Consider the following 25114-nt stretch of genomic DNA (forward strand, 5'->3'; position numbering starts at 1 on the left):
ATTTACTTGCCTTGGACTCTGGCAAAGCATTGTCATTTACAATGCCAGTAACTCAAACTTTAATGCTGCGAGACCTATTGCATTGTAAATGCTTGTTCTGTAGACTGTCGGCTTGCCAACATCAGACGGCATGTAAGTGGCGTTTATAGTCCGTTTTTACAAGGTTTTTCACTTTGGGCATTGAGGTTATAAGGTGACCCGATAGTATCACCAACCGATTATCACTCGACATCACTAGCCTTGGTTTTTTAAACCGCACATCAAAACACTTATTAAGCACTTAGACTAAACAGCCAGAATTTCCTGTCAACTCCAGTACACAGTATATCTTATGGTTATTTTTCCAACAGTACTGTTCCCTGATGAAGGGCATTCCATATGCCCGAAATGCATTGGATATTGCTTCAGTAATGCGATTATGAGTTACGTTTAAAGTATTGAATGAAAACAAAGAAATTCAAAAAAGAAAATTGAAATAACATGGAATAAGGGATATTCTGACCCAGTGTGGAATCCTTATTTCTTTACAGAGGAATCAGAGTGTGCCTATAGGGATGCGACTAATGTATCATTAGGAGCAAATTTTTGAGTATATTTTCAGACGTCCATGGACGGAGGACGCCACCTATAGAGCACCTAATAAATGTGGAAAACAGAGATATGGACAAAGATTGTGTATAAACTAAAGGCTGTGCACCCAACTCAACGAGATTAGGCCACCAGAATCAGTGTCATGTTGCTGGTTCTGCATTTGCTGAGTACCCTGTGTATCAGTGGTATCAGAGGAAAAGCGTAGGCAAATGTTTTCGACCAGCTTATCCATAGGACATTCCCCTGGTTTCCTGGATGCGAAGTATCGCCATTTTGCATTCTGGTGTGTTGCAAAGAGGTCTATTGGTGTCCCCCACCTCTTGAATAGCTTTTGTGTTTCCTGTGCATTGAGCTCCCACTCGTGGGATGCCGATGTCTGTCTGCTGAGCCTCCCCGTTGTCCTTTCCTGGTAGGTGTATAGCTAGGAGGTCTATCTTGAGTGGGATGGCCCATCTCCATATGTCCTGTGCTAGGTTGGATAGTGTGACGGATTGTGTTCCTCCTTGTTTGTTGATGTAGAACATCGTTGTGGTGTACATCGTTGTGGTGTTGTCGGTTTGTATCAATACTTTTTGCCCGTACAGTGTTTCTGGAAGGCTTTTAGGGCAAGGAACACGTCTTTAGCTCGAGGTAGTTGATCTGCTTGATTGCATCTGTTGGAGTCCACAGGCCCCGCACCTTGAGTTGGTTCATGTGTGCTCCCCATTCCTTCTGGTATTCGTCTGTGGTGATGGTCACTGTTGGGATTCCTAGTGTTAAAGGCTTCCCCTTTGTTATGTTCTCCTTGTTCCACCATGCTATCTCCTCTTGCACTGCGTGTGTTACAACCACTAGATCTTCCCAACTCCCTGTAGTTTGTGACCATTGTTGTTGCAGCCATTCCTGGAATGGTCTCATGTGGAGCCGTATATTGGGGACTAGGTGTATGCATGACGCCATCATCCCCATGATCTTGATCGCTGTCCTCACTGTCAGAGCTCACCCCTTCTGGTACGGACGTGTCTCCTTCAGCAGGGCAAGTGTTCTCTTGTTGCTGGGGAACACTTTGCTCTGTATGGTGTTGATCTGTTCCCCTAGGAAGATCTTCACTTGTTCTGGTTCCATTGAGGATTTCCCCCAGTGTACTGAGAATCCCAGTTCAGTTAGCGGTTGTGACGAGCTGTGCATGTTCTTTGCATTGTTTGTATGAACTTGCTTTTATTAGCCAGTCGTCGAGGTAGGGATATACATGAATCCCTTCCCTTCGTAGGTGACCTGCCACGGCTGCGAGGCACTTGGTGAAGCCCATTGGCGCGGATTTTAGTCCGACGGCCAGGGCAGTGAACTGGTAGTGTGTTTTGTCGATGGCAAACCTCAGTAGATGTTTGTGCTGCCTGTTCATGGGAATGTGTAGGTAGTCCTCCTTTAGGTCTATGGTGGACAATGTCTCCGTCCCTTATCTGAGGAACGACTTCTTGTAGAGATGTCATTTTGAATTTTTTTGTCTTTATGTATTGGTTTAGGAAACGGAGGTCCGGGATGGGTCTTAACGTTTCGTCCACCTTTGGTACAAGGAAGTAGTTGGAGTACACCCTTTTGTTTCTTTCTTTGAATGGTACCGTTTCTATGGCTTCTTTGCGGAGGAGTTCCTGTGCTTCCTCTATGAGTAGCGCTAGTTCTTTTGCTGAGTGCGCCTCTACTTTTGGTTTCCTGTTTGGTTGTTTCTTCACCAGTTCTATGCAGTACCCGAACTGTATGATGTTCAGTATCCATTTGTCTTTAGTTATTTTCTTCCATGTCTGGAAGAAGTGCTTTAGTCTGCCTCCTTACATGTTCGTTGATCTTTAGTCCGTGTAACCCTTTTTTGTTGACTTTGTTGTGCCCCTCCGATAAAGCTGTCGTGTGGGTGGGCACGCTTGGTGGTGCGGAGTCACTTTGAGGTGGGTTGCTGGCCCCCTCTTCTTGTTTGCCCTCGTCCATTCGGCCTCCTGCGAAAGGACTGGCCCCGAGGCTGGTATTGCCAGGTTTGTTTTTGCTGGCCGTGCTGTGCTTGATTGCCACCCTGGTAGGTCTGCTGGAATGTCTGATGTGACGTTCCCGGCTGGTTTTCCCCTCTTCCGTTTGGTCTCCGTGTCGGGGTACCTCTTCTCATACCTCTGAATTGCAAGGCCCCCATGGACCTTGCAGTTTCATTTTCTTTTTTGAGTTGGGTGAGTTTTTCATCCACTGGTGCTCCGAACAGGGTTTCTCCATTGAAGGGGGTGTTCAGAATGTTATTCTGTACTTCCGGCTTGAAGCCTGAGATCTTGAGACAGGCATGCATTCTTTCTGTGACCCCGATCATCATGAGCCTGCTGGATGTGTCTGCTGCATCCAAGGCTGATTTCAGGCATGAGTTTGCTATATTCTTGCCTTCCTCTACCAGGTGTGCAGCTCTTTGTTGGTATTGATCAGGGAGGTGTTTGAGCAGCTGTCCGACCTTGTCCTAATGCTGGTACGTGTGTCTGTTGAGTAGGGCATTAGAGTTGGTAATGCACCAGTGCACTGCTGCATTTCGCTCTATCTTCCTTCCAGTGAGGTCTATCCTCTTACTTTCTTTGTCTGGTGGTGGGCCTGAGTTTGTAGAACGTTTGCCCTTTTCCTGGCTGTTGCTGCAATGATGGAGTCAGTCGTGACGGATCCCTGGATGTAGGTAGGATCTTTAGAGGAGTGTTTGTATTTCTTCTCTGTCCTAGGTGTGACAGACCTGCAGCTTGCTGGTTCTTTGAATGCCTCCCTCCCCAGGTCCAGGACACATGGTAGCATGGGGAGGTATGAACTCCTTGTTTGAGTGGGGAGCAGTGTCTCTAAGAGGAAGCATGCTTTTGGTTTTTCTTCCTCCAGTTTCACTCCATAAGCTGTTGCCGCGTTCCTGATGACCCTGTTGTACATCTCAATGTCATCTGACAGCGAAGGCCTAGAAGGATACCTCTCCACGGCCTCTTCTGGGCTTTCGGCGTAGAGGTCCTGCCAATCCAGGTCCTGCAAATGAATGTGGATGATTGTCGCACACTCTCCTTATGTTTTGAACTCTGTTTGAGTGATACGTGTGCAGCACTGCATTAACACCTGCTAAGTATTGATACTCTGTGAGATATGGCCTAACACCACATGGGCTATTAGGGCTACAGTGCGCACAACTTAAGTGAAAAATTTCAGAAATTCTGTATTATTTAGAACATTTGACCAATGTTAAACCATGTTATAACATATTTATTTCTTAATCATCTCAAATCATAAACATCAGCATATTCGCTTTTGAGGATTTAAATACTTTTACAAAAGTCATCTGACCCACAACCCAATGCATTTCGGGACCTCTTGGTCCCTTCGTCAGGGGTTCCAGTAGTCACTGTAAAATAACAAGGATGCAAGATCAAAAACGATGCCCAATCGCAAGCAATAATTACAAGCTTCATAATGCTTAATATTTAAATGTATCGTTCACATACATATTGTTCATATCCACACTACATGCATTTCTCCTCTTATAATCTAAACCACAATCTGTGTATACAGACAACGTGAAAGAGCTCATGCTAAAAAAATACCCAACCACCAAACAGATACCAACACGTGAATGAACATACCTCGTGAATATTCAAAGAGATGTTTCTGAAAAAAATCCCAAAACTATCACTTCACTGAACCCAAACAACAGAAGAGTAAAAAACGATCACCAATGTTATTTAGACACACTGCTCACCTTTTTGAACAGTATTAGCACTTAATCAAAACAGCCAATTCCGTGGTCAGATGCGGACTTCTAAAGAAATACGACAACGCAAATTAGTACCATGACCCTTAACCTAACTGTTCTTAGTCCATGTGATCACCGCCGATAGCTTACCTCTATTAAAATCAAAAATCCCAAATGAAGTCCGTGTATTTCACCCTCGATGCCTGCAACAAACGTAAAGGTAACATGAATACCTTTATGATATATCCCACTAATAATGTTAACCACAGAACGATCTCCTCGCGTACCTCTGTGCGCGCCGAGTGCCTTCCCAATTCATCCGCCTCGCTGTTTGATGCACTGCCGTGTCATCAACACAGCTTATACCAAGCTCTTCCGGTCAGATTACTAGACATCGCCAACAGACTATACTGCACTACAAAAGAAGAAATGGAACTACAAAAACGTCCGTTTGAACTCAACAACTTCTGGCTTTCGCAGCTTTAATATTTATTCATCAATAAAAGCGGCATGTCTGGCGGAAACTCAAAACTTATAAATGAAGGTCAAGTGCTCACTAACCACTGGTATCACTCGCGTCAATAACAACTTTATCCACGAAAAAGTGAAAAACATGACAAACATACTAATCACCCAACAAACAACGTGACTTAACAAAAAACTGTGACTTGTCAAAAGTAACGATGTGATGTGACCAAATAATTGATATAATTGAAAAATAACAAGTGAATGAACTAACTACTTCCCTGCCTACTATTTACACCTAAACATAAAACAACAAATCAGTGACCTGCCTGCTATTTACAACTCTTACTTCCACGTAGTATATACAACAATTTACAAATCTTTAAATTTAGATTACTATGTGTGATGTGATCATATGAGCAGTCGGATTCCTTAAAGCCCTCTGAGGCTGTACACCTACCCTATTTATTAAAGAAAACAGCTATATTCAAATTTGTCATTGAGCCCCTCTGGGGTCAAAGTTTGAAGTTTCTTAATCCAGAAAGCCTCTCTCTGGAGGAGTGCCTGATCATTGTCTCTACATTCAGCTTATAATCGATGGTATCTCTTTTGAATTTCCTCAATTTCGTTTCCTGGAGTTCTTTTCCATATTTATCCAGCTTAATTTCCATTTCTGCCAAAAAAGCTCCCCCATGGCTCCTCTTCCATCCTTGCTGCCAAATCCTCTTTAATGTGGTCAATCTCTTCCTCAAGATCTTTGATGGTGGTAGATAATTCTTCAATTAGTAATAAAATCAGATCTAATGAGCATTTATTTAAAATGCTATACCACTTTTCCATGAATTTACTGTTGCTGTGTAATCGAAATAACATGGGCCTGATGGCCAGTCTCAGGCCTCGCGGAATCCTTTTTACTCTGTGATATTGAATTAAAGTTGAAGCGTGTAATCTTTGATTCAATTCACGCCTTGTCAGATATTCAAGTTGGCGTAACTGTTGCGTCACAGTTCCACTTTGAGCATCGAATTTTTTTGCCTCCTTGATTAAATTGTAAATTTTATCTGCTTCCTCCGGTGTGTATGATTTCGTTGGAGCTCTATTTTCTGTGATTGAAGAGATGCTTTCGAACGACATTTTCAAATGTCCATGCGGGCTTTTGTATGTTGGCAAAACAACAAGGAAATTCAAAACACGTATATCAGAACACAAAAGCAGGATACGTAATCTAAATCACACGTCTCCATTGGCAGTACATTGGATTGAACAGCGCCACACCATTGCGCAGATGAAATGTCAAATCATTGAAGTAGTAGTCCGGCATGCAGGTAGAGACAATGATCAGGCACTCCTCCAGAGAGAGGCTTTCTGGATTAAGAAACTTCAAACTTTGACCCCAGGGGGGCTCAATGACAAATTTGAATATAGCTGTTTTCTTTAATAAATAGGGTAGGTGTACAGCCTCAGAGGGCTTTAAGGAATCCGACTGCTCATATGATCACATCACACATAGTAATCTAAATTTAAAGATTTGTAAATTGTTGTATATACTACGTGGAAGTAAGAGTTGTAAATAGCAGGCAGGTCACTGATTTGTTGTTTTATGTTTAGGTGTAAATAGTAGGCAGGGAAGTAGTTAGTTCATTCACTTGTTATTTTTCAATTATATCAATTATTTGGTCACATCACATCGTTACTTTTGACAAGTCACTGTTTTTTGTTAAGTCACGTTGTTTGTTGGGTGATTAGTATGTTTGTCATGTTTTTCACTTTTTCGTGGATAAAGTTGTTATTGACGCGAGTGATACCAGTGGTTAGTGAGCACTTGACCTTCATTTATAAGTTTTGAGTTTCCGCCAGACATGCCGCTTTTATTGATGAATAAATATTAAAGCTGCGAAAGCCAGAAGTTGTTGAGTTCAAACGGACGTTTTTGTAGTTCCATTTCTTCTTTTGTAGTGCAGTATAGTCTGTTGGCGATGTCTAGTAATCTGACCGGAAGAGCTTGGTATAAGCTGTGTTGATGACACGGCAGTGCATCAAACAGCGAGGCGGATGAATTGGGAAGGCACTCGGCGCGCACAGAGGTACGCGAGGAGATCGTTCTGTGGTTAACATTATTAGTGGGATATATCATAAAGGTATTCATGTTACCTTTACGTTTGTTGCAGGCATCGAGGGTGAAATACACGGACTTCATTTGGGATTTTTGATTTTAATAGAGGTAAGCTATCGGCGGTGATCACATGGACTAAGAACAGTTAGGTTAAGGGTCATGGTACTAATTTGCGTTGTCGTATTTCTTTAGAAGTCCGCATCTGACCACGGAATTGGCTGTTTTGATTAAGTGCTAATACTGTTCAAAAAGGTGAGCAGTGTGTCTAAATAACATTGGTGATCGTTTTTTACTCTTCTGTTGTTTGGGTTCAGTGAAGTGATAGTTTTGGGATTTTTTTCAGAAACATCTCTTTGAATATTCACGAGGTATGTTCATTCACGTGTTGGTATCTGTTTGGTGGTTGGGTATTTTTTTAGCATGAGCTCTTTCACGTTGTCTGTATACACAGATTGTGGTTTAGATTATAAGAGGAGAAATGCATGTAGTGTGGATATGAACAATATGTATGTGAACGATACATTTAAATATTAAGCATTATGAAGCTTGTAATTATTGCTTGCGATTGGGCATCGTTTTTGATCTTGCATCCTTGTTATTTTACAGTGACTACTGGGACCCCTGACGAAGGGACCAAGAGGTCCCGAAATGCATTGGGTTGTGGGTCAGATGACTTTTGTAAAAGTATTTAAATCCTCAAAAGCGAATATGCTGATGTTTATGATTTGAGATGATTAAGAAATAAATATGTTATAACATGGTTTAACATTGGTCAAATGTTCTAAATAATACAGAATTTCTGAAATTTTTCACTTAAGTTGTGCGCACTGTAGCCCTAATAGCCCATGTGGTGTTAGGCCATATCTCACAATCCAGGTCCTGCGCCACCGAGGATGCCGAGCCGAAACTCGTGCGCTGGTCTTCCTCGTCATAGTATAGGCCCTCTTCCTCTTGGTGTTCTTGGGGCTCGGGAGTTTTCGGCAGCTCTTCGGTGTCGAACTCCTCTTAGTCATTGACTTAGACGATCGCCTTCGACGGGATCTTGAACCTTTTCATCCTTTCGAATTCTTTTCCTTTGCAGGATGTTATCCATATCGGCCACAAGCCTTCTCTTTTTCCTTTCCATCTCGGCAGCCTGTTCAGCGTGGAGTGTTTCGGACGATCGCTTCGACGTAGACGTCGAAGTAGCCTTCGGGTCCTTTTCCTTCGGAGTCGAGCGCTCCTTTTCGGGGACGTGCTTAGACAACCTAGGCTTTTCCGGTGTTTTCGCCGTCTGGGAGTCCTTTTCGAAGGATCCGCTGGGATGTTGGTACCTGGATGCAGCTGCGGCCGTCGAAATTTTCGGCGCCAGTGCTCCTTTCGTGGACTTAGACTGTTTTTCGAGAGTCTGACTCAGGCTTTCGAGAGTCTGACTCAGGCTTTCGAGAGTCTGTCGGGGATTTAGGGGTTTACGTCTCTCCTACCTCTTTTGTAATTTTCTTAGTGGTCTCTACTACCGTGTAGTCATCTGGTCCCTCGGCGATGTTGTCCTCTTCGTCACTGGAGAGGCCCAAGTCCCCAGGCGACGGAGGTTGGCCTTTGCCCTGCATGCTGCAGTTGGCTCACCTCTGAGGTGAAGACGGAGCTGGCGTTGCAATCCTTGCTTTCGAGGTCGCCTGGCAGGCAGAGGTTGCAAACCGGGTGCTGGTCCTTCTGCGGGTATTTGTGGTGGCAATTGCGGCGGAATTTGAACTGAGTCTTGTCCATTCCTGCACTCAGGGGGCCCCCTGGTTGCGCATTGTCCGTTGGACGTCGAAGTCTTCGATGTTCTCCTCCTTCTTCGTCGCCCCGGCTCAGTCGTCTTGTTCCTGGATGTATTCTCCAATTTTTTTCGGTAGATTTGTCTTTTCCTTCTTTTCTTCCAAAAACTCAGGAACCTCTCTGTGACGATCCAGACCCAACGGCGGAAAAAAGAATCTGAAGATGGTGCCCAAAGGTGGGAGCTTCCGCAGGAAGCGTGGCGACGTCACAGGAAGTACACCAAAAGGTGGGACGTCAACGCCCACTTGGGCTACGAAAATAAAAAAAAAAGAGAAAAGACTACGATTCCGGACCCAACCACTAGACCGCGGAATAATGCGCAGCATAGTGAATCCAGAAAGATTCACGCTGCAAAACAAGCATTGGCATGACCAATAGGTCTTGCCTTTGGGCACTTATAAGTGTTTGCCATGCAACAGTTGAGGTTGTTGCACCAAGGATATTGTGCTGCATAACTAAATACTTATAAGGTCCCAAAAGCAAGACCTATTGGCTATGCCAATGCTTGTTATAGATTATAGGTAGTCTGCCCATTTTCTGTCAGGTCTGTCCTGCCTAATGGAGAGTAAGTCAAGAATAGCCAGCGAGTGGTCACTGAGCCATGTTTCAGTGAAGAAGGCGGTGTTAATAGCCTTGCTGAGGATGGTTTCTGATATTTCAGTAGCATGTAGGACTGCCGATCTGCAGCTAACAAGCAAGCAAGAAAGGGGATTTGGGTTATCCTTAACAGGATTAGAAGAGTGTATGGTGGCGAGTTGTGCTGGGGGTCTGGGTGAAATTTATATATCTGTGTAAGTATGTTTGAAGGTACTTCGTACTTTTTTAGCTAAACATACACATATGTATTTTGGTATATGCTCCGGGGTCCCCGCACGGGGGCAGGGATAATTCAGTACTTATGACTATTGAGGAGTATCCCCTGGAAGAGAAGTACTCTGTCTTTGGAGTTGAGTTTCTGGGGTTAGAACAAGGGTTCCTCAAGGATAGAGGATGCACTCTCAAAGCACCCTCAGCGGCACTAGGGCAGCCAGCCAGGTGCAGAGTGTTGAGGCCCAATGAGGGATAGGGGACCTCTGGTTGGTGGCTGCTCACGAGCAACAGGGTTGTGGGAGCAAAGCTCCTGGTGTTAGGCTCAGAGCAAAGAGGGGTCGGAGTTAGCACTCAAAGTACACCTGCAGAGGCGCAGGGGCGGCTGGGTGCGGAGTGCTGTTTTGGAGTTGGATGCCCTGTCTACTTCAATGAGAATTCTCAGGTTTTAACAAAGACTGCAGGCTCGGGACAAAGATCTGGAGGTGACCACCAGCTGGAGAGATAAGTTGGGATGCCTGGGGATGCTGGGACACCGTTGGTTGGGCCACCCAAGGCTGTGGGACTTCGGGGTGTCTTTAGGCCTGTGGTTTTCTTACTAGCTCCAGTCGGGGGGGGGGGGATTCTCGAGAAAAAGACTGCAGGCGCAGTGGAGAAGGTTGAGGCAGGTCAGAGATCCCCAGATCTCAGGTCAGGATTGCCGGGGACACCTCGTGGCATTGGGTGCAGACTCGCAGATTTGGCCGAAGCCAGAGTCTGTGGGTGAACAAATCGCGTGTTCACAGGAGACAGTCTTTGGGGTGGAAGGCAGGGCAAGTCCTTCGGGTTCTGGAAGGCTACTGGGCGCAGAACACACCGGGATTTCACTTCCGCAGGTTCAAGGTGGGGACAGCCCGGTGGGGTTGGGGCCAAGTAAATGTAAATTGATAAAATGTAAATTGATACTTGTATAGCGCACTACTCACCCGCAAGGGTCTCAAGGCGCTTGTACGAATACCGCTGTGGAACCCATCCTGGCTTTCCCTGTGAGGTATCCTTTGCGTTGTGGGGGCAGTTGTGGAGATTAAGCAAGCTATTGCCCAGAGTTGCAGAGTGGGACTCTATGATTGGAATAGGCACCGAGGCGAGAATTATCAGGTCCGTGGAATTTTTGAGCCCAAGACCCGCCGAGGCGGGGTAATTGAACCCTGGTCCCGGGCTAGACCTCTGCATCAGGGTCGGCCGCTCTAACCATTGAGCCACACTTCTCCCATGTCTGTGGGGGTCCTCCTCTAAGCTCAAGCATGGCTTCTTCGGTCGTTCTTCTTAGTCAGTTCTTGTCTGAGGAGGCAAGGTTCAGGGGTGCCCCTAAATACCAGATTTAGGGGCGTTACAAGTAAGAAAAGATAGGAACCAATGGGTCCCTTTCTCGGGGTGGTTACACCCAGTTATGCCACCCTCCAGTGGGAGTGGGGCATATGCCTCACTCTGGTTGGCTGGGTTCTCCCTATCTGCCAGATGGCGGGGACTGAGAGTTGTGCTTATCCTCACCTCCCCCACCTGAGGGGTGGGGTTAGCAAAGGTGGGTTCACCCCCCCTTCTTCACTTGTTTATCCAGCCGATTCTCCCACCCAAAGTGGGGGTCAGAACCGGTGGGAGCCAGTTGCTGGAAGCCGCAAAAGGCCTGGGGAAGCTCACAAAGGTGGCAAGCCTTTGAAGCTTTCCCTTCGTGGACCCTGCACATCCTGGGGAAGGAGGCTTCGAACCTCATCCCAGGATGTGCATTGTTTCAGACCACCGAGAGTGGCAGGCTCTCGACCTAGGGGTCCAGAAAGATGTCTGGAAGTGGCAGCTAGTGAGCAGGCACTTAGCCTGGACACTAGTGTTCGATCGTTTTTCAAGGGGCATCTCTAAGATGTCCGCTCTGTGCAATTTTTCATTAGATCCCATATTGGCATCGGTGTTGGTTTTTTATTAGTTACTTACCTGTAATCCTAGTTCTCTTCCAGGGGTATACTCAAAGTCATAAGCACATGAATATTCCCGCCCATGTGCGGGACCCCGGAAAACATATATCATATATATGTAGCTCTACATATATGTATATATACACATACAATGCAGTCCTCTCTGGAAAAGCCGAACAATGCTGCAATAGAAGTCCTTGCACAAATACATTCCAATAGAAGCAGGGAGAAAGAAAACCTTTGAAAACTGCTTTATTATGCAGTAGAAAAGGTAATCCTGCAAGGAAAGTGAAAGCGTTGTCAGCACTTAGGCTGCATTGTAGAAAAAGCCATAGAGTAGAAAACTGAAAAGCTAATCCATATAAACAGTAACAGAAAACTGGCACCGTGCCTTTAAGGCAGCTATGACCTCTAGATCCCATCATGCCTCAGGGGTGACAGTTCGGTCAGTTCTTTGCGGATAACCGCAGACCATTTTAGAAACAGATATATATTTCACATGACTACTTGCTGGGTGGGTTGCTTATGACTTTGATGAGGATACCCATGGAAGAGAACTAGGATTACAGGTATGTAACTAATCCTTCTCTTCCTGGGGATCCTCATCAATAGTCATAAGCGCATGAATAGAATAGCAAGCCCATCCCCTCATCCTGCTGGCAAGTAGACAGATAACTATTCAGACATAAGAAACCGCCATTAGGCGAACACAGACTCCAAAATTATCAACACTGAAACAGATTCCGTAAGGAAGCTTGGCCCACTTGGGTATCTGCTCTGGAGTCTGAATCTAGGCAGTAATGCCTGGTAAATGTGTGAACCGATTTCCAGTTGCCGCTTTGCAAATCTCGGCCATCGGTACATTATGCAAGAAAGCTACTGTTGCCACTTTGCCCCTAGTTGAGTGAGCCTGCGGGGAAGCGAGCAAAGGTTTATATGCCAATTGGTAAGATAACTTTATACAAGAGACTAGCGAGGCCAGTCCGGTGCTATTAGTATCATTTTCGTCCTGGATCTCAGGAGCTTTGCCACTACCTTCGGAATGAGAGGGAGGGGTGGAAAGGCATATGCAAACGTCCCTGACCAGTTTATCAGTTTATCAAAAGTGCATTCCCCCTCATTCCTGGTCAGTAAAACCTGGATGCGAAGGCGCGGCAATTTTTGCTGTCTTCGTCTGCGAAGAGGTCGATGCAGGGATAACCCCACTGCTGAAAAATGTCTGCTACTACGTCGTCGTTGAGCACTCCAGTCTTCTTGCTCTTGGAAGTGACAACAGAGAGTCAGCTCGAACGTTCTGCTCTCCCGGCAGATGGACTGCCGTGATCGATAGGTTCCTGGCTAGCAGCCAGTGCAAAATCGCTTGGGCTTCGAGAGACAGAGGACGAGAACGTGTTCACCTTGTTTGTTTAAATAGTACATGGTGGTTGTGTTGTCCGTTTGAATCAATATTGATTCTGACTGTATGGCAGGTTGAAAAGCCTTGAGAGCCAAATGGACTGCCCGCATCTCGAGCATGTTGTTATGATAAGTCTGCTCGTTGGGGGTCCATCTTCCCAGAGTTTGAAGGGGACCTAGAAGTGCACCCCAGCCCTGAAGAGAAGCGTCTAATCAGGGATTGCACAGGCAGAGGCTGATGAAACGGAACTCCCACCATGAGATTCTGTGGCGGCATCCACCAGAGGATGGATTTCTTCGCAACGGGGGATAGTAGAATCCTGTCGTTCCACTGACCTGAGGACTGATTCCATTTGTCTTCCAGGTCCTGCTGAAGTGGCCTCATCCTCAACCTGGCGTTGGCTATGAGGAAAATGCAGGAGGCCATGGAGCCCAGCAGAGAAGCCACTTGTTTTACTGATGGCTGAGGCACTTGAAGAATGATGTTGCCTTTGGCTTTCATTGAGGACAGTCTTTCCGCCGAAGCAAACACTTTTCCTAGGGCGGAGTGGATAGTGGCCCCCAGATAGTGGACCGACTGGGTCCGTTGAAGGACTGATTTGTCCAGAATGACATGCAGCCCCAAACGTTGAAGTAGGTTCAGACACATGAGAAGGTGTTCTTGTACTAAAAGAGGAGATGATTCTTTTAGCAGCCAATCGTCCAGGTATGGGTAGACGTGTAGGCCATGGCGATGTAAGAAGGGCGCTACTACTGCCATGCATTTCGTGAATACCCTTGGAGCTGACTTTAGGCCGTAGGGTAAGACCATGACCTGATAACGATCCTTCCCTACTGTGAAACGTAGGAACTTGCGATGCTGTGCTGTGATCGGAATGTGGAAGTATGCATCCTGAAGGTCCACTGAGCACATCCAATCGCCTCTAAGTGTGGAAAAATTTGGTGAAGAGATAGCATCCGAAATTTTTCTTTTTTGATGCATTTGTTCAGAAACCGCAGATCTAAAATGGGTCTGAACTTGTTCGGTTGGTCTTTTTTCCGGACAAGGAAGTATCTGGAATAAATTCATTTCCCTTTCTGCATTGGTGTGACCTTTTCTATTGCTTGTTTTTTGAGACTGGTCGACACCTCCTGACGCAGGAGGTCCAAATGATGCAGTCTGAATTTTACCGGAGGTGATTCTTTTGGAGCCTTGCAAAAATATAGCGCATATCCATTGTCTAGTATATTTCGCACGCATTGATCTTAGACGCCGACGGAGCTCTCCGCGCCGACGGAGATCTCCGTGCCGACGGAGATCTCCGCGTCGACGTCCTCCGCCGGTGCATGTCTCGACGTCGAGTGCCGCCTCGAAGGCGGAGACTTCTCTCAACGTTGTGCAAGCCCGCACCAACGGAGATCGTTGCCTAGACGCCGAACAGTGCCTGGTTGACGACGGCGGAGGTATCGACGTACCTGTGATCCTAGACAACGACGACTGCAAGCCGGCCGTCGATGGTCTTTTCGTCGCCGTTTCCGACGCTGAAGAAGGGATTCGAGGCGCCGAGCCCGACGCCGATGGAGAGCACACTGGAATCTTACTTGTGGATGCTATCTCCTTCAGTGGTGACCTGCCTCTGGAGGAAGATCTTCTCTCTGCCAGCCTATAGAGGCGAATCCTCTCTCTGTCCTTCAAAGTTCTTTTGGACAGGAGCTGTAAATGTTGGCAGGCGTGAGGATCATGATCAGAAGGCAAACATAAAATACAGACTGAGTGGGAGTCTGTTTTTGCCTTCTTTTTGCCACAGGAGGGGCAAGGATCAAAAAGAGAAGGCATTTTTGAGTGGAATTAAATGCCCAAACCCTTCAAAAACAGTTGAAAAGTACTTCAACACTGGAAAAAATGTCTTAGTAAAAGGTTTTCACCTCAAAAAGAGAAGTCATTTCTGACAAAAATCAGAAAGAAGCAGAGCTGTAGAGACCAGGGTCCTGTCAGAAGGCGCCGGAAAGAACTAACCTAACAGTCACTCCTCAGGCATGATGGGAGCTAGGGGTCATGGCTGCTTAAAAGGACCAGTGCCAGTTTTCTGTCACTGTTTATGTGGGTTAGCTTTTCAGCTTTCTACTCTATGGTTTCTTCGACAATGCAGCCTGTGCTGACAATGCTTTCACTTTCCTTACAGTATTACCTTTTCTACTGTATAATAAAGCAGTTTTCAAAGGTTTTCTTTCTCCTTGCTTTTATTGGAATGTATTTATGTGCAAGGACTTCTATTGCAGCATTGGTCAGCTTTTCCAGAGGACTGCATTGTATGCGTTTATATATGTATGTATACATATATGTAGAGCTACATATATATGATATATATTTTCCGGGGTCCCGCACAAGGGCGGGAATATTCATGTGCTTCATGTGCTTATGACTATTGATGAGGATCCCCTGGAAGAGAAGTTATGGTTTTATGGAGTTCGTAATGACAAACTCCCAGCACCATATACTCTTAATGGCAGTACAATGGCACTTACAAGGTCTAAGAATTGACTTAGACACTGTAGGGGTACAGGGTTCATGCACCTGTACCCTCACCACTGGTATAGTGCATCCAGCTAGAGGGGTAGCTGATCTATGCCAGGGCAGTGGGTTGTAGACATGGCACACAGGGATGTGTGCCATGTCGACTCTTCACTTTGTTCTGCACCAAAACATGTAGCCTGCAAAGGCAGTGTGTGAGTGTAAAGGTTGAGGTCCTCTAAGGGTGGTGCAATAAGTGCAGCAGCCCTTAGAGGCCTTCCCTGGCCATAGTGACCGTGGTACCTGTGGTACCATTTACAAGGGGCTGACCTGTGGTCAGAGAGTGCCAATTGGGTTTTGTTTTCAATGCAGTTTTAGGGAGAGGACATAGGCCCTGGGTACCTATTTGGCAGGAGCCTAGGTCACACTCAGTCAAAGTATATGAGCAGTTTAGCAAAAAGTGGGGGCAACCATGCAAAAAGAGGGCGCTTTCTTACATCCACCACCTCTCAGCTACCCTGACCAACGATATGTAAGAGTACCTTATATTCAATACATATCCACAGCGACTACTTGTAAGCAGGAAGTTAAATCCCTCTGACGGCACCCATCATACAAATGATAAACACATTCGTACACAATAATAACCACTAACACAAATGACAATACAACCTCACAAACAAACCAGGCTCCAGAGTAATCCTTGACGAAACAGTAGCAAGATACTAGACTCAGGAAGCAGTGCAAAAGCGCATTAATGGGGCAATGCACATTATATAAACATGAGTGACATAACATACATACACACTTTTCATACTCTAATTTACTTACATAGGCACACCCACAGACAAATAAAATGCATTAAATGTGCTGCCTGGGAATACCTTATCTTCAGAAGGGCAAAGATAGAGACATTGGAATGTAGCAGTTAAGTTTTTTATGAATCTTGGCCCAAATACATCCTTTTCAGGTCCAAACTGATGCCGAGACTGTCGAACAATAGAGTCAACTACATATAGTCCTGGTACTTTGTATTCTGGCTTGCACTACAAAAAGAAACAAATACAGAAATTATACTTTCAATTCAATTTCAATACTTCTTTGCTCTTCCAAACACTGATGCCTTACTTTTCCTTATGCAACAAAATCATATTTTGGCGTGCAAGGGAAATGAAGTGCGTTAATTTGAAGTTCTCTTTATAACCCAACATGATGACCACTGTTCTGGAACCCACAATGAAAACAAACATTAGGTGCAGCCTAAAATCACAACCATATTTGAATTTGGATTTTTATAATTTGAAAAATTAGGCTGCCAAATATTCCGATTTGAATATTAACACAATATATTTTGCATGATACGTTTTTGTGTTGATTTTTGACAAGTACAACAAAAACAATTAGAGTACAATTCAGTGGCACATAGGCAAATTAAGTGGACAAATTGCTTTCTCAGAACTTCTCTTAAGATCTCAAAAGCATAGCTGGACAAAATAAACCAGTCCAAATCAAGTGACATGCACAAGTTTAAGTCTTTGTTCAGATTCATCAAGGAAAGAAAGAATATCTATTTAAGTGGGGCAGGATAGAGGCTGTCTGACCACACTCTACCGAGGAGCGTTAAATGAGGCACTACAGATGGGTGTAATACTACTGAGCATCATAGCTGGTAATGAGTGCGTCTTCACAACTCGGCAAGAACAGTTTTAGAGTGGGCAGACTAACAATGGCAGCTGTAATACCAATTGGTGATTCATGAAAGGAAGGAAGGGTGAGCCAGCTTACTGACCACTCAAGGGACTGTGGTTAGGCTAAGGATGGATTATGGACATGTGGTGGGCCGAACAAGTTGAAACCCCTACTAGGCTTTCATAAATGGGATATGATTAAGATCTCAGATGTTGCTAACATAAGGGGATGCAATACACTAAAATCCTTTATGCAACATCAGCAAGACTCTGAACTGATATACAAGGTTTTCACATTTACAATTTAGGCATGTGATAGATAACTAAACATATAAAGGATGGCACGATGAGCTCTAGTCACAGTTAGAGCACGACTGCTTGCCAATGCTTTATGTAAAAAAAAAATTTTTTTAAATCTCGCTATTATATTGAAAGCTGATTAACATCACCATGTCCCATTGGATGTTGCCAGAATTTGTGGTGGTGCTGAGCTTGCCAATTGAATGACTGAGGAATGGGATTCGAATATGGACCGGTAAATGCCTGCTGAAAAATGTACGTATAAACAAGATGGTCTGGGATTTGAAAACGTTTGAGGGCTCTGAATTAAATACTATGGATTGCCTTAGGTGTGCGATAGTTTCTTTTTCCTTACTCCATTCCCCACGCCCTTTTTCCTTACTCCATTCCCCACGCCCTATTTGTGCTGGGGGTGGGGAGTCCTCTTCCTTCTTTCTGTAGACTAACTCCTGCATGATGGAGTGCCACAGGAGTTCGAAATAGGTATACCCACTGCCTACTATGCTGAATTTACAGCAAAGTTCGTCAGGAACTGCTCAACTATTAAGCTAAAATGTTTGATGCTCTTGACTCACTAATTGTTTTTTTGGCATCTGTTTCAAGTTTTAAAAAGCCATTGACATGTTTACTGTTGTTCATAAATAACCACTCCTGTGGCCAGACACATGACCTTATTATACATCTGTTCAGAGTTAAAGAGTCTAGAAAAAGATAATTAGTGTATTGATCTGTAGCTAGTAGCAGATGTCGGCAACAGGAATGCTCTGGGGAAAGAGGAGAGGTGACTGAAGAAATGTAAATAGCGGTATTCTCAGATTTACATGACAACCTGAGATAACATTTGGGAGAAAGATTGCATAATTTTGAAGTCCACCTTCAGATCCTGGATGTTACTAACCATGCAAATGCAATAGCTACAATGGCCTTAATAATTTATAATCAGATACAGCTAATCCAATTGTTTTTGGCCATTCTGATTTTGCATGCCAAGCTTTGTTTTTGTGGACCCATTTCAGCAGATAGATTGATAAATATCCTGATCTATGAATGAGTGCTCAAATTATCTTTGTACTAGTCCCTTTGCATCTGAAGTACTCACACAGTTTGATCTTTTTTGATATGATGAATTTGTATCTTTTGATGTTTTTGTTGGATCAATGGGGATATTTTCCAAAAATAAACGTGTAACAAGTGAACTAATGACGCAATAGGACTATAAACAAGAAGTGCAGATACATTTTCACATCATCACGTTATGCACTTCACTACTGAACATAAATGACCCATAACCCACTACCTTGCAATAAAAAATAAATAAAATTGTAAGCGATCTTTGCCTCGTTCATCTGCACCCTGCAAGTCAGAACAAGTCAGAAAATAAAACGCCACTCTGCCACCACACATTCCACTAAAATACATCATGCAGGCCAGAGTGCAATTCAACATAATTTCAACCAAGCACCCCATAAGCTATCCATCCACTAATAAGATTCAGTGTCTGGTCACTGTTATGAAGCACAATGCAAAAATTAAAATACTCAATGTAATACAATTGTGCATTTTGGCATAACACTAAAGTGATTATTCAAGACTGCTTGACGGATTTAATTTTAAGAATTTTTTAATGAATCAATAAAAAAAGTTTCTGAAAATGTGATTTTTTAATGGCATGATTAAAGAGATGAAATACAGACTTTGGTATCAAATTCGAGTAAAATTATTCAGTACTTAAAAAATTCAGCAAAGACCAGTGGTAAATAGAGGGCAGGATTTGATGGAAAAGCTTTTTCATATCTTGTATTCAAGTGTCATCTACTATAAAAATCATAACTGCTGCTTCTCCATCCAATCGAAATACAAAATCACTCCCAGACTCAAAAGGGTAAACTGTGCTTAACATACATTTCAAGTGGATGTTAATTTGGTTAATTACATCGATTTTCGTAGCAACTCTTTTAAACACTCCTATTACAAATGCAATAGAGGAAATTTGCAAAGTGCTTGGAATTCCCATGAGGAGAACTGCAGAATTTTGACCACTGAGGCAAGATATACATATGATCATAATTACCTTTTTGATGAACTTTTCCACAATTTGGACGACATGCTTGTAAAGCTATAGAAAGTTTTAAAAAAAATACAAAGGGAAAATATTTAAAAATATGGTCACTAAAAATATAACAATTCTCCATTACTATTTGAAATTAATATTACTCAGTCACAATAAATGATTTTTCTTACCTGCAATTGTGGTACGTTTACATTCAAACTCGGTAGCCTATGCTGCAGCCCCAACCATAACATACAGGTACTAGTATTATTCCCTCCTTGTCCCAACTGAGGCACGAACACCACTGGGTGGTTGTTGAAAGGAAGTGACCATCTTCCCAGAAAGCCTAATCCGTCTCCATCCCACTTCTAGGCACATCCTGTATCCCTCACCACACCCACAAAAGACACATAAAAAAGGAAAGGCATTGTAGTCCTGGGACTGAGGTGATGGGTGAGAACCCTATTGTGGCCAATACTAAATACCCTAGAGCCGATGCAGGCAACGTTCTAATGGCTAGGTCAGCCACACCTATTTGTAAGCATGGAATATGAGGGGCAGGCCAGGACTCTGATAGCCTTCGAAAGGCAGAGGAGACCGCAGAAAGAAAGACGTGACCGCTGGAGGAATCCTAGAAGCGATAGACAGACTGGATTGACGGAGATAGAGCTCGACCAATGCAATCAGAGAGTAGTGCGCTGTAGGAAGCAGACTCTTTAATTAGTATGCCAAAAAGAGGTATGCTGCATAAAACAGGACAGGGGCTTGCTTTAACAATCCGAAGATGCTCTCTAAGCGGTAGTGAAGTCGAGCAGGCTTAGGCTTATCAGACGGGAGAGTTAGGCATTTGTTGCATACATAGAGTCAATATATGACATCCTCAAGAAGGAGATACACACCAATTTAGAACAAACATTTGCAATGCAATAGATCTCGCATTTACGCAAGTTTGAGCTCTTGGCATTGTAAATGACAATGCCATTTATTTATGTTTTGTTTTTTAAAACAAATAAAAGGTAGTGTCATTTACAATGCCAATAGCATAAACGTGCGTAAATGCGAGACGTATTGCACTGCAAATGATTATTTCTTGTCCAACCTCCACATCTCAGGCAAAGCTACGTCTGGAATTCTGCTTGACCAAACAGCAATTTTTCAATAATCATGTATTATCGGCTTTTGGCATGAATGCAAGATCGCAAAACCTGGCTCACTAAATTGTTATGTCTCCAGCTTGAGAAAAGCAGATCGAAAAAGATTCCAACCACTCTGTCAAGCTTCACCGAGAGCTAAACAATTTAAAACTGCAAAAAGCCCGGGAAATCAACTCTTTACAGCAACTGTTCAAAGTAATACTAAGTTAGGAAACTTGTGCTATTTCATTTAAACCAGACTTCAAATTCGTCAAATTGCTAAAACACATCTGCATATTACTATCTCCCAAAAAACACAATGCAGACTTACCTGGCAGAAAGCTCTTCAATGAAATCTAAAAAAAAACGTTATGCAAGACTTCGTTCAATTTGACACTGGAGAGACGTCAATATTGGTAATATCAAAGCTCATCAGCTGCCTGAAGGCTACGTGCTCAATAGAAGGAATCTTTAGCTCACATTCGATGCTGTTATTGTCTTCATGCAGAAAGAAAAGGACTATTGCTCCCAGCCTTTCGCCAGCTGGTGATCAGAACATGTGCTGCTGCTGTAAAAGCTTGCTTTAACACAGAAGACATGGCACTGGCTTATGGCCTGACAAAATGTACAAATATAGCGTATAGTAAACTGAACACATACACTCAGCAACCAAAGGTTCTTTTTTAACTGTCCTAAACTGTCCGACACGTTCGCCTGCGTGGCTCAGTGTTACAGTATATCCTCAGCATGAAAGTTACTAATGAGTTTTGACTGTCAGTTTTGCATTTGATTTGAACTGTGTAATGTCAGATATTCTAATGGTTGCAAATGTGCTGAGAAAGTCCAATGCTATGTTAAGGACAACAAGGGGCCCCAAGTGAATTAGCATCGGACTTCGGAGTACACAGAGGAAAAGAGCAGGGCTTTTCAAGGCAAAAGCAGCGATTTCTGTAAAGTATTGAGTGTACAGAAATATCAGTTAAACACCATTACATATAACATATAAATCAAGCATTTGTATATGGTGTACAATGAGTCGACGGCGTTTCGGTCCCACTACTTAGTCATGGGGACCATCATCAGGACATTTATATTTGCCTTTAACATTATAAGCCTCTAATGCCGGGGGGGGGGGGGGAAGGTTACCCCGATCGGCACGGGCTAAGAAATTGATAGCCTGGGGAAGCAGCCCAGAATCGGGCGCTATTGAGGTGCTTGGGCTGCTTCCCCAGGCTATCAATTTCTTAGCCCTTGCCCGTGCTTCTGCCTTGAAAAGCCCTGCTCTTTTCCCCGGTTTACCTTTTGTACTGATCTGACTGTGTTTGGGTACAGGCTTGTGCCCCACACTGGTGATTTGTTGAAGGTATTCCTGTGTATGAAATATTTCAATTGAGTAAAAAATTGAAGACCTCTGTCCGGCTGGACATGTCGCCCCAAATATAGAACTGATTCAGTCTATATTCATTGCTTTGCATATAATTCTTTTGCATGGACCGTTGTTGTTTCACAAGAGAAAGTCCAATGCAACCCTTTTTAGGTCAAACCTAGTGCATGCACTGCACTAGGAAATTGACCTCTTGCCATCGCTTCAGCTTTCGTGAAAGCTCGTGCATGTGGGGCTCACTCGCCATTGGCCTTAGCGGATGGCTTTATTACGCAATTGGCCAAAGGCGTGTGGATGTCCCAGCTTCTTTTAAAAGGTTCCATCCCAGAGCGTTTTGCTCTTGGGAGCCAGCAGCTGTTCGCAGAGGCAATCTGTTTTTCATCAGCGTGGGCGCGCTTGTTTAAGAGGCTACAGTAACAAGGGTCAGATCTTTTGTGAATAAAAGAGCAGCTCACTTCTACTTCTTTTTTGCACGTTTCAGTGTGTTGGCACAACCTTTACATTGTTGAGCACAGGCATCTCTTCCACCTTTGTACTTTCTCGTTGAGTCCCACCGTGGCTACATATTTCACGAAATCTAATGGCAGGGCTGCAGGTCACAAGTAGTGTTTTTATCCGAGTCTGTGAGAGGATGTTAATTATTTACTTTTACCAATGAGGCCTCTAGCAAAAGGATGTGTAGGGAGAACCTTGGACAGTGCTGCCCTGGTCTGGAGCCCAAAGGGCCATGCAATGTGCAGTCATTTACTATATTGAGACCGCATGAGCATGTGAAAATGAAATGGGTATTATCGACGATGTGACTGGCTCACTCAATTCTTACTTCTCCTATTTAACGTGGTCACCTGTGCATTCACTCATCCTCCCACTCGCTCATACACAGTCACTTATGTAGCCATTGAAACATGATATATTCTTAGCTATTTATCAGTCAGTGTATTCAACCGCTTCGTTTAACAAACAGGTGCGCTCATCCTCTTCTCATCAACTCACTCATCCGCCCGTTCTTTTCACCCATTAATCATGTTATTCATTTACTTGCTTAAGTATCCATTCACTCATGCATTTTATACCTCTAATACATGCTTTTCATCTACAGTGTCATCCACTCACACTCCTATTTACTCATACGCTTTTTAGGTCTCGACCTACAGCATTGCTTTAGCAATGCATGTTTGTCGAGATTATAGGGAGGCTTTTAAAAGTCTACCCAAACTGCTGTTGATCAGGTACAGTTCATGTGAGCCAGGCACGTGCACATAGCACACCACAAGCCTCGGCATCAGACTTCAAAGGAATGCGCTCCCCCGCCCCAGCAATGCCGAGAGCCTGTTCTCCTTACCATGCACCCAGGAGACTCAAAGGAGCTTAGTTGCTTATTCAAATTGCTTTAAAATGTGAAAACTTTTATAAGCACCCCTACTCGCGATCTCTTTGTGCCTTGAAACTAAATATAACAGTCCTGCCGCGCTTTAACTCCCTCCCCACAGAGCGCGTATTTTAAATATTTATTTTCAGCCCATGACACTTACATGAAAAAAATGCATGCACCCTGCCATCTTAGTCAAACATTACCGGCGCGTTGCTTTAAAATCTACACAGCGCGTGCATTGGGTAATTTCGCTTAGTAGGTGCAATGTAAATAGTTAAATGAACGCGCTCTATATATTTAGAAATAACAAGCCTGGAAGGTTTAAGTAATAACTAAACTATGTGTAAACTGGAGACAAGGCTAACTTTTGTGAACAATTAATCCTCCTCCACAAGCGCGTGAATCCTGCTTCTACAGCTCCTTCCTCTCTGCTGCGAACAGACAACGGGCGCCACAAGGCAGGCCGAGACATCCTCCTTGATGAATGCTTTTGAAATTCCACGTGTGAACACTAAACAGACCCGAGGCGCCAGGAGAGCAGAAGGCACACAGAGTCATCCTCCATAATTGCTGTTTCCCCTCTGAGGCCAATTAGTTGGCGCTTAACTCCAACCTTTTTGCTTTATCAAAAGCCTTTTTTTTCTTTAAAAATACATGGATGGCAATCTTACATTAGGTTTTCTATTAAAGCCTCTTAGAAGAAGTGCATGTGCATGCATCCTTCACAATACACTAAAATGTGTAGGTCGTGATGTCTGTTTGCACTTGCATCATGACAGAGTGCCATTTTTATTTCACAGTTTAAACATGGTGGATGGGTGAGTTAACCGGTGAATCCAAATATTTAAAAAACTGAAAAAACAAATACATGCGAAGTGGAGAAAAGAAACCAGCAGTCCGGAAGCACTCAGCAGTTTCTGGTTCCACATAAAAAATGAGTCAATAAATAAAATAAAACGTAATAACATGAACACCGGGAGAGTACTAGAGAGCATGGCTGGGACATCAGGGGGCAAGTGTGGCGATGGAGTGGAACGAGAGTACAAGGGGTAGGCAGAGTAAATAAATAAGTGGGGAGAGAAAGGAAAGACTTGCACTCCCATGGAATAAAAAAAAAAACATTTGCAATGCAATAGGTCTCGCATTACTGTAAGCTAGAGCTATTGGCGTTGCAAATAATAATGCAACAACAATAGCTCAAACTTTTAGTAATGCAAGACCTATTGCAGTGCAATTTTTTGGTGTTTTTTTGGGCAAGAGCCCAGGGGGAGGGGAGCAAAGAGAGCTGCGATTAAACAACTCCACGGCGTCTGAAGGGGCAGGACAGAGAGAGAGAGAGCAGGAGCATGGGGCTTCGCAGAAATTTTTCCGGGGAAGGGGGGGGGGGGGGGGGGGCTAACCTGGCAAATGTTAATCAATAGGGGCGGGGCTATATGTTATGTTAACACTGCTTGTATAGCGCATGGCTACCCAAGCAACAGGGCGTCCCAGCGCTGTGAACATACCAGAGAACAGAACAGCACAGTAGGAGTAGATGAATTAAATGGTATTACAGGGCTTGATCACCCGGTATGTACCTGTGCGCGCTCTGCGCTCCTCCTGCGCAGGGCTACTTAAGGTCCCCAGGATAAAAAAGGCACGCATGGGGGGCAGGTCCTTTAGGTATCTGGCCGCGAAAAGCTGGAATGCGTTGCCACTGGACCTCTGCCTGGAGCCATCTGAACCTGGCTTCAGGAAGAAATTAAAAACCCACCTCTACACGCAGTAAGCCGGGTTGACCTTGCGGTTGTGACTCTGCTGATTCCACTCACCACAGCGCGGGGACACGCTTTTTGTGCGTAACCAGGCGCTATATAAACTT

The 25114-nt window shown here is 44.1% G+C and overlaps 1 protein-coding gene across 1 annotated transcript in view; it reads right to left on the minus strand.

The window, feature by feature from the left end:
- SCAF4 (SR-related CTD associated factor 4) overlaps positions 1 to 25114 on the minus strand; it is a 1013644-nt gene that overhangs the window by 923407 nt on the left and 65123 nt on the right. The window contains exons 3-4 of the mRNA XM_078658400.1: positions 19386 to 19430; positions 16211 to 16372 (exon numbers count right to left, since the gene is read on the minus strand). Coding sequence (XP_078514526.1) covers positions 16211 to 16372; positions 19386 to 19430 — 207 coding nt within the window. The remainder of the gene's footprint in view (positions 1 to 16210; positions 16373 to 19385; positions 19431 to 25114) is intronic.

Source organism: Lissotriton helveticus, chromosome 8 (genome assembly GCF_964261635.1).
Source record: "Lissotriton helveticus chromosome 8, aLisHel1.1, whole genome shotgun sequence".
Lineage (NCBI taxonomy): Eukaryota > Metazoa > Chordata > Amphibia > Caudata > Salamandridae > Lissotriton > Lissotriton helveticus.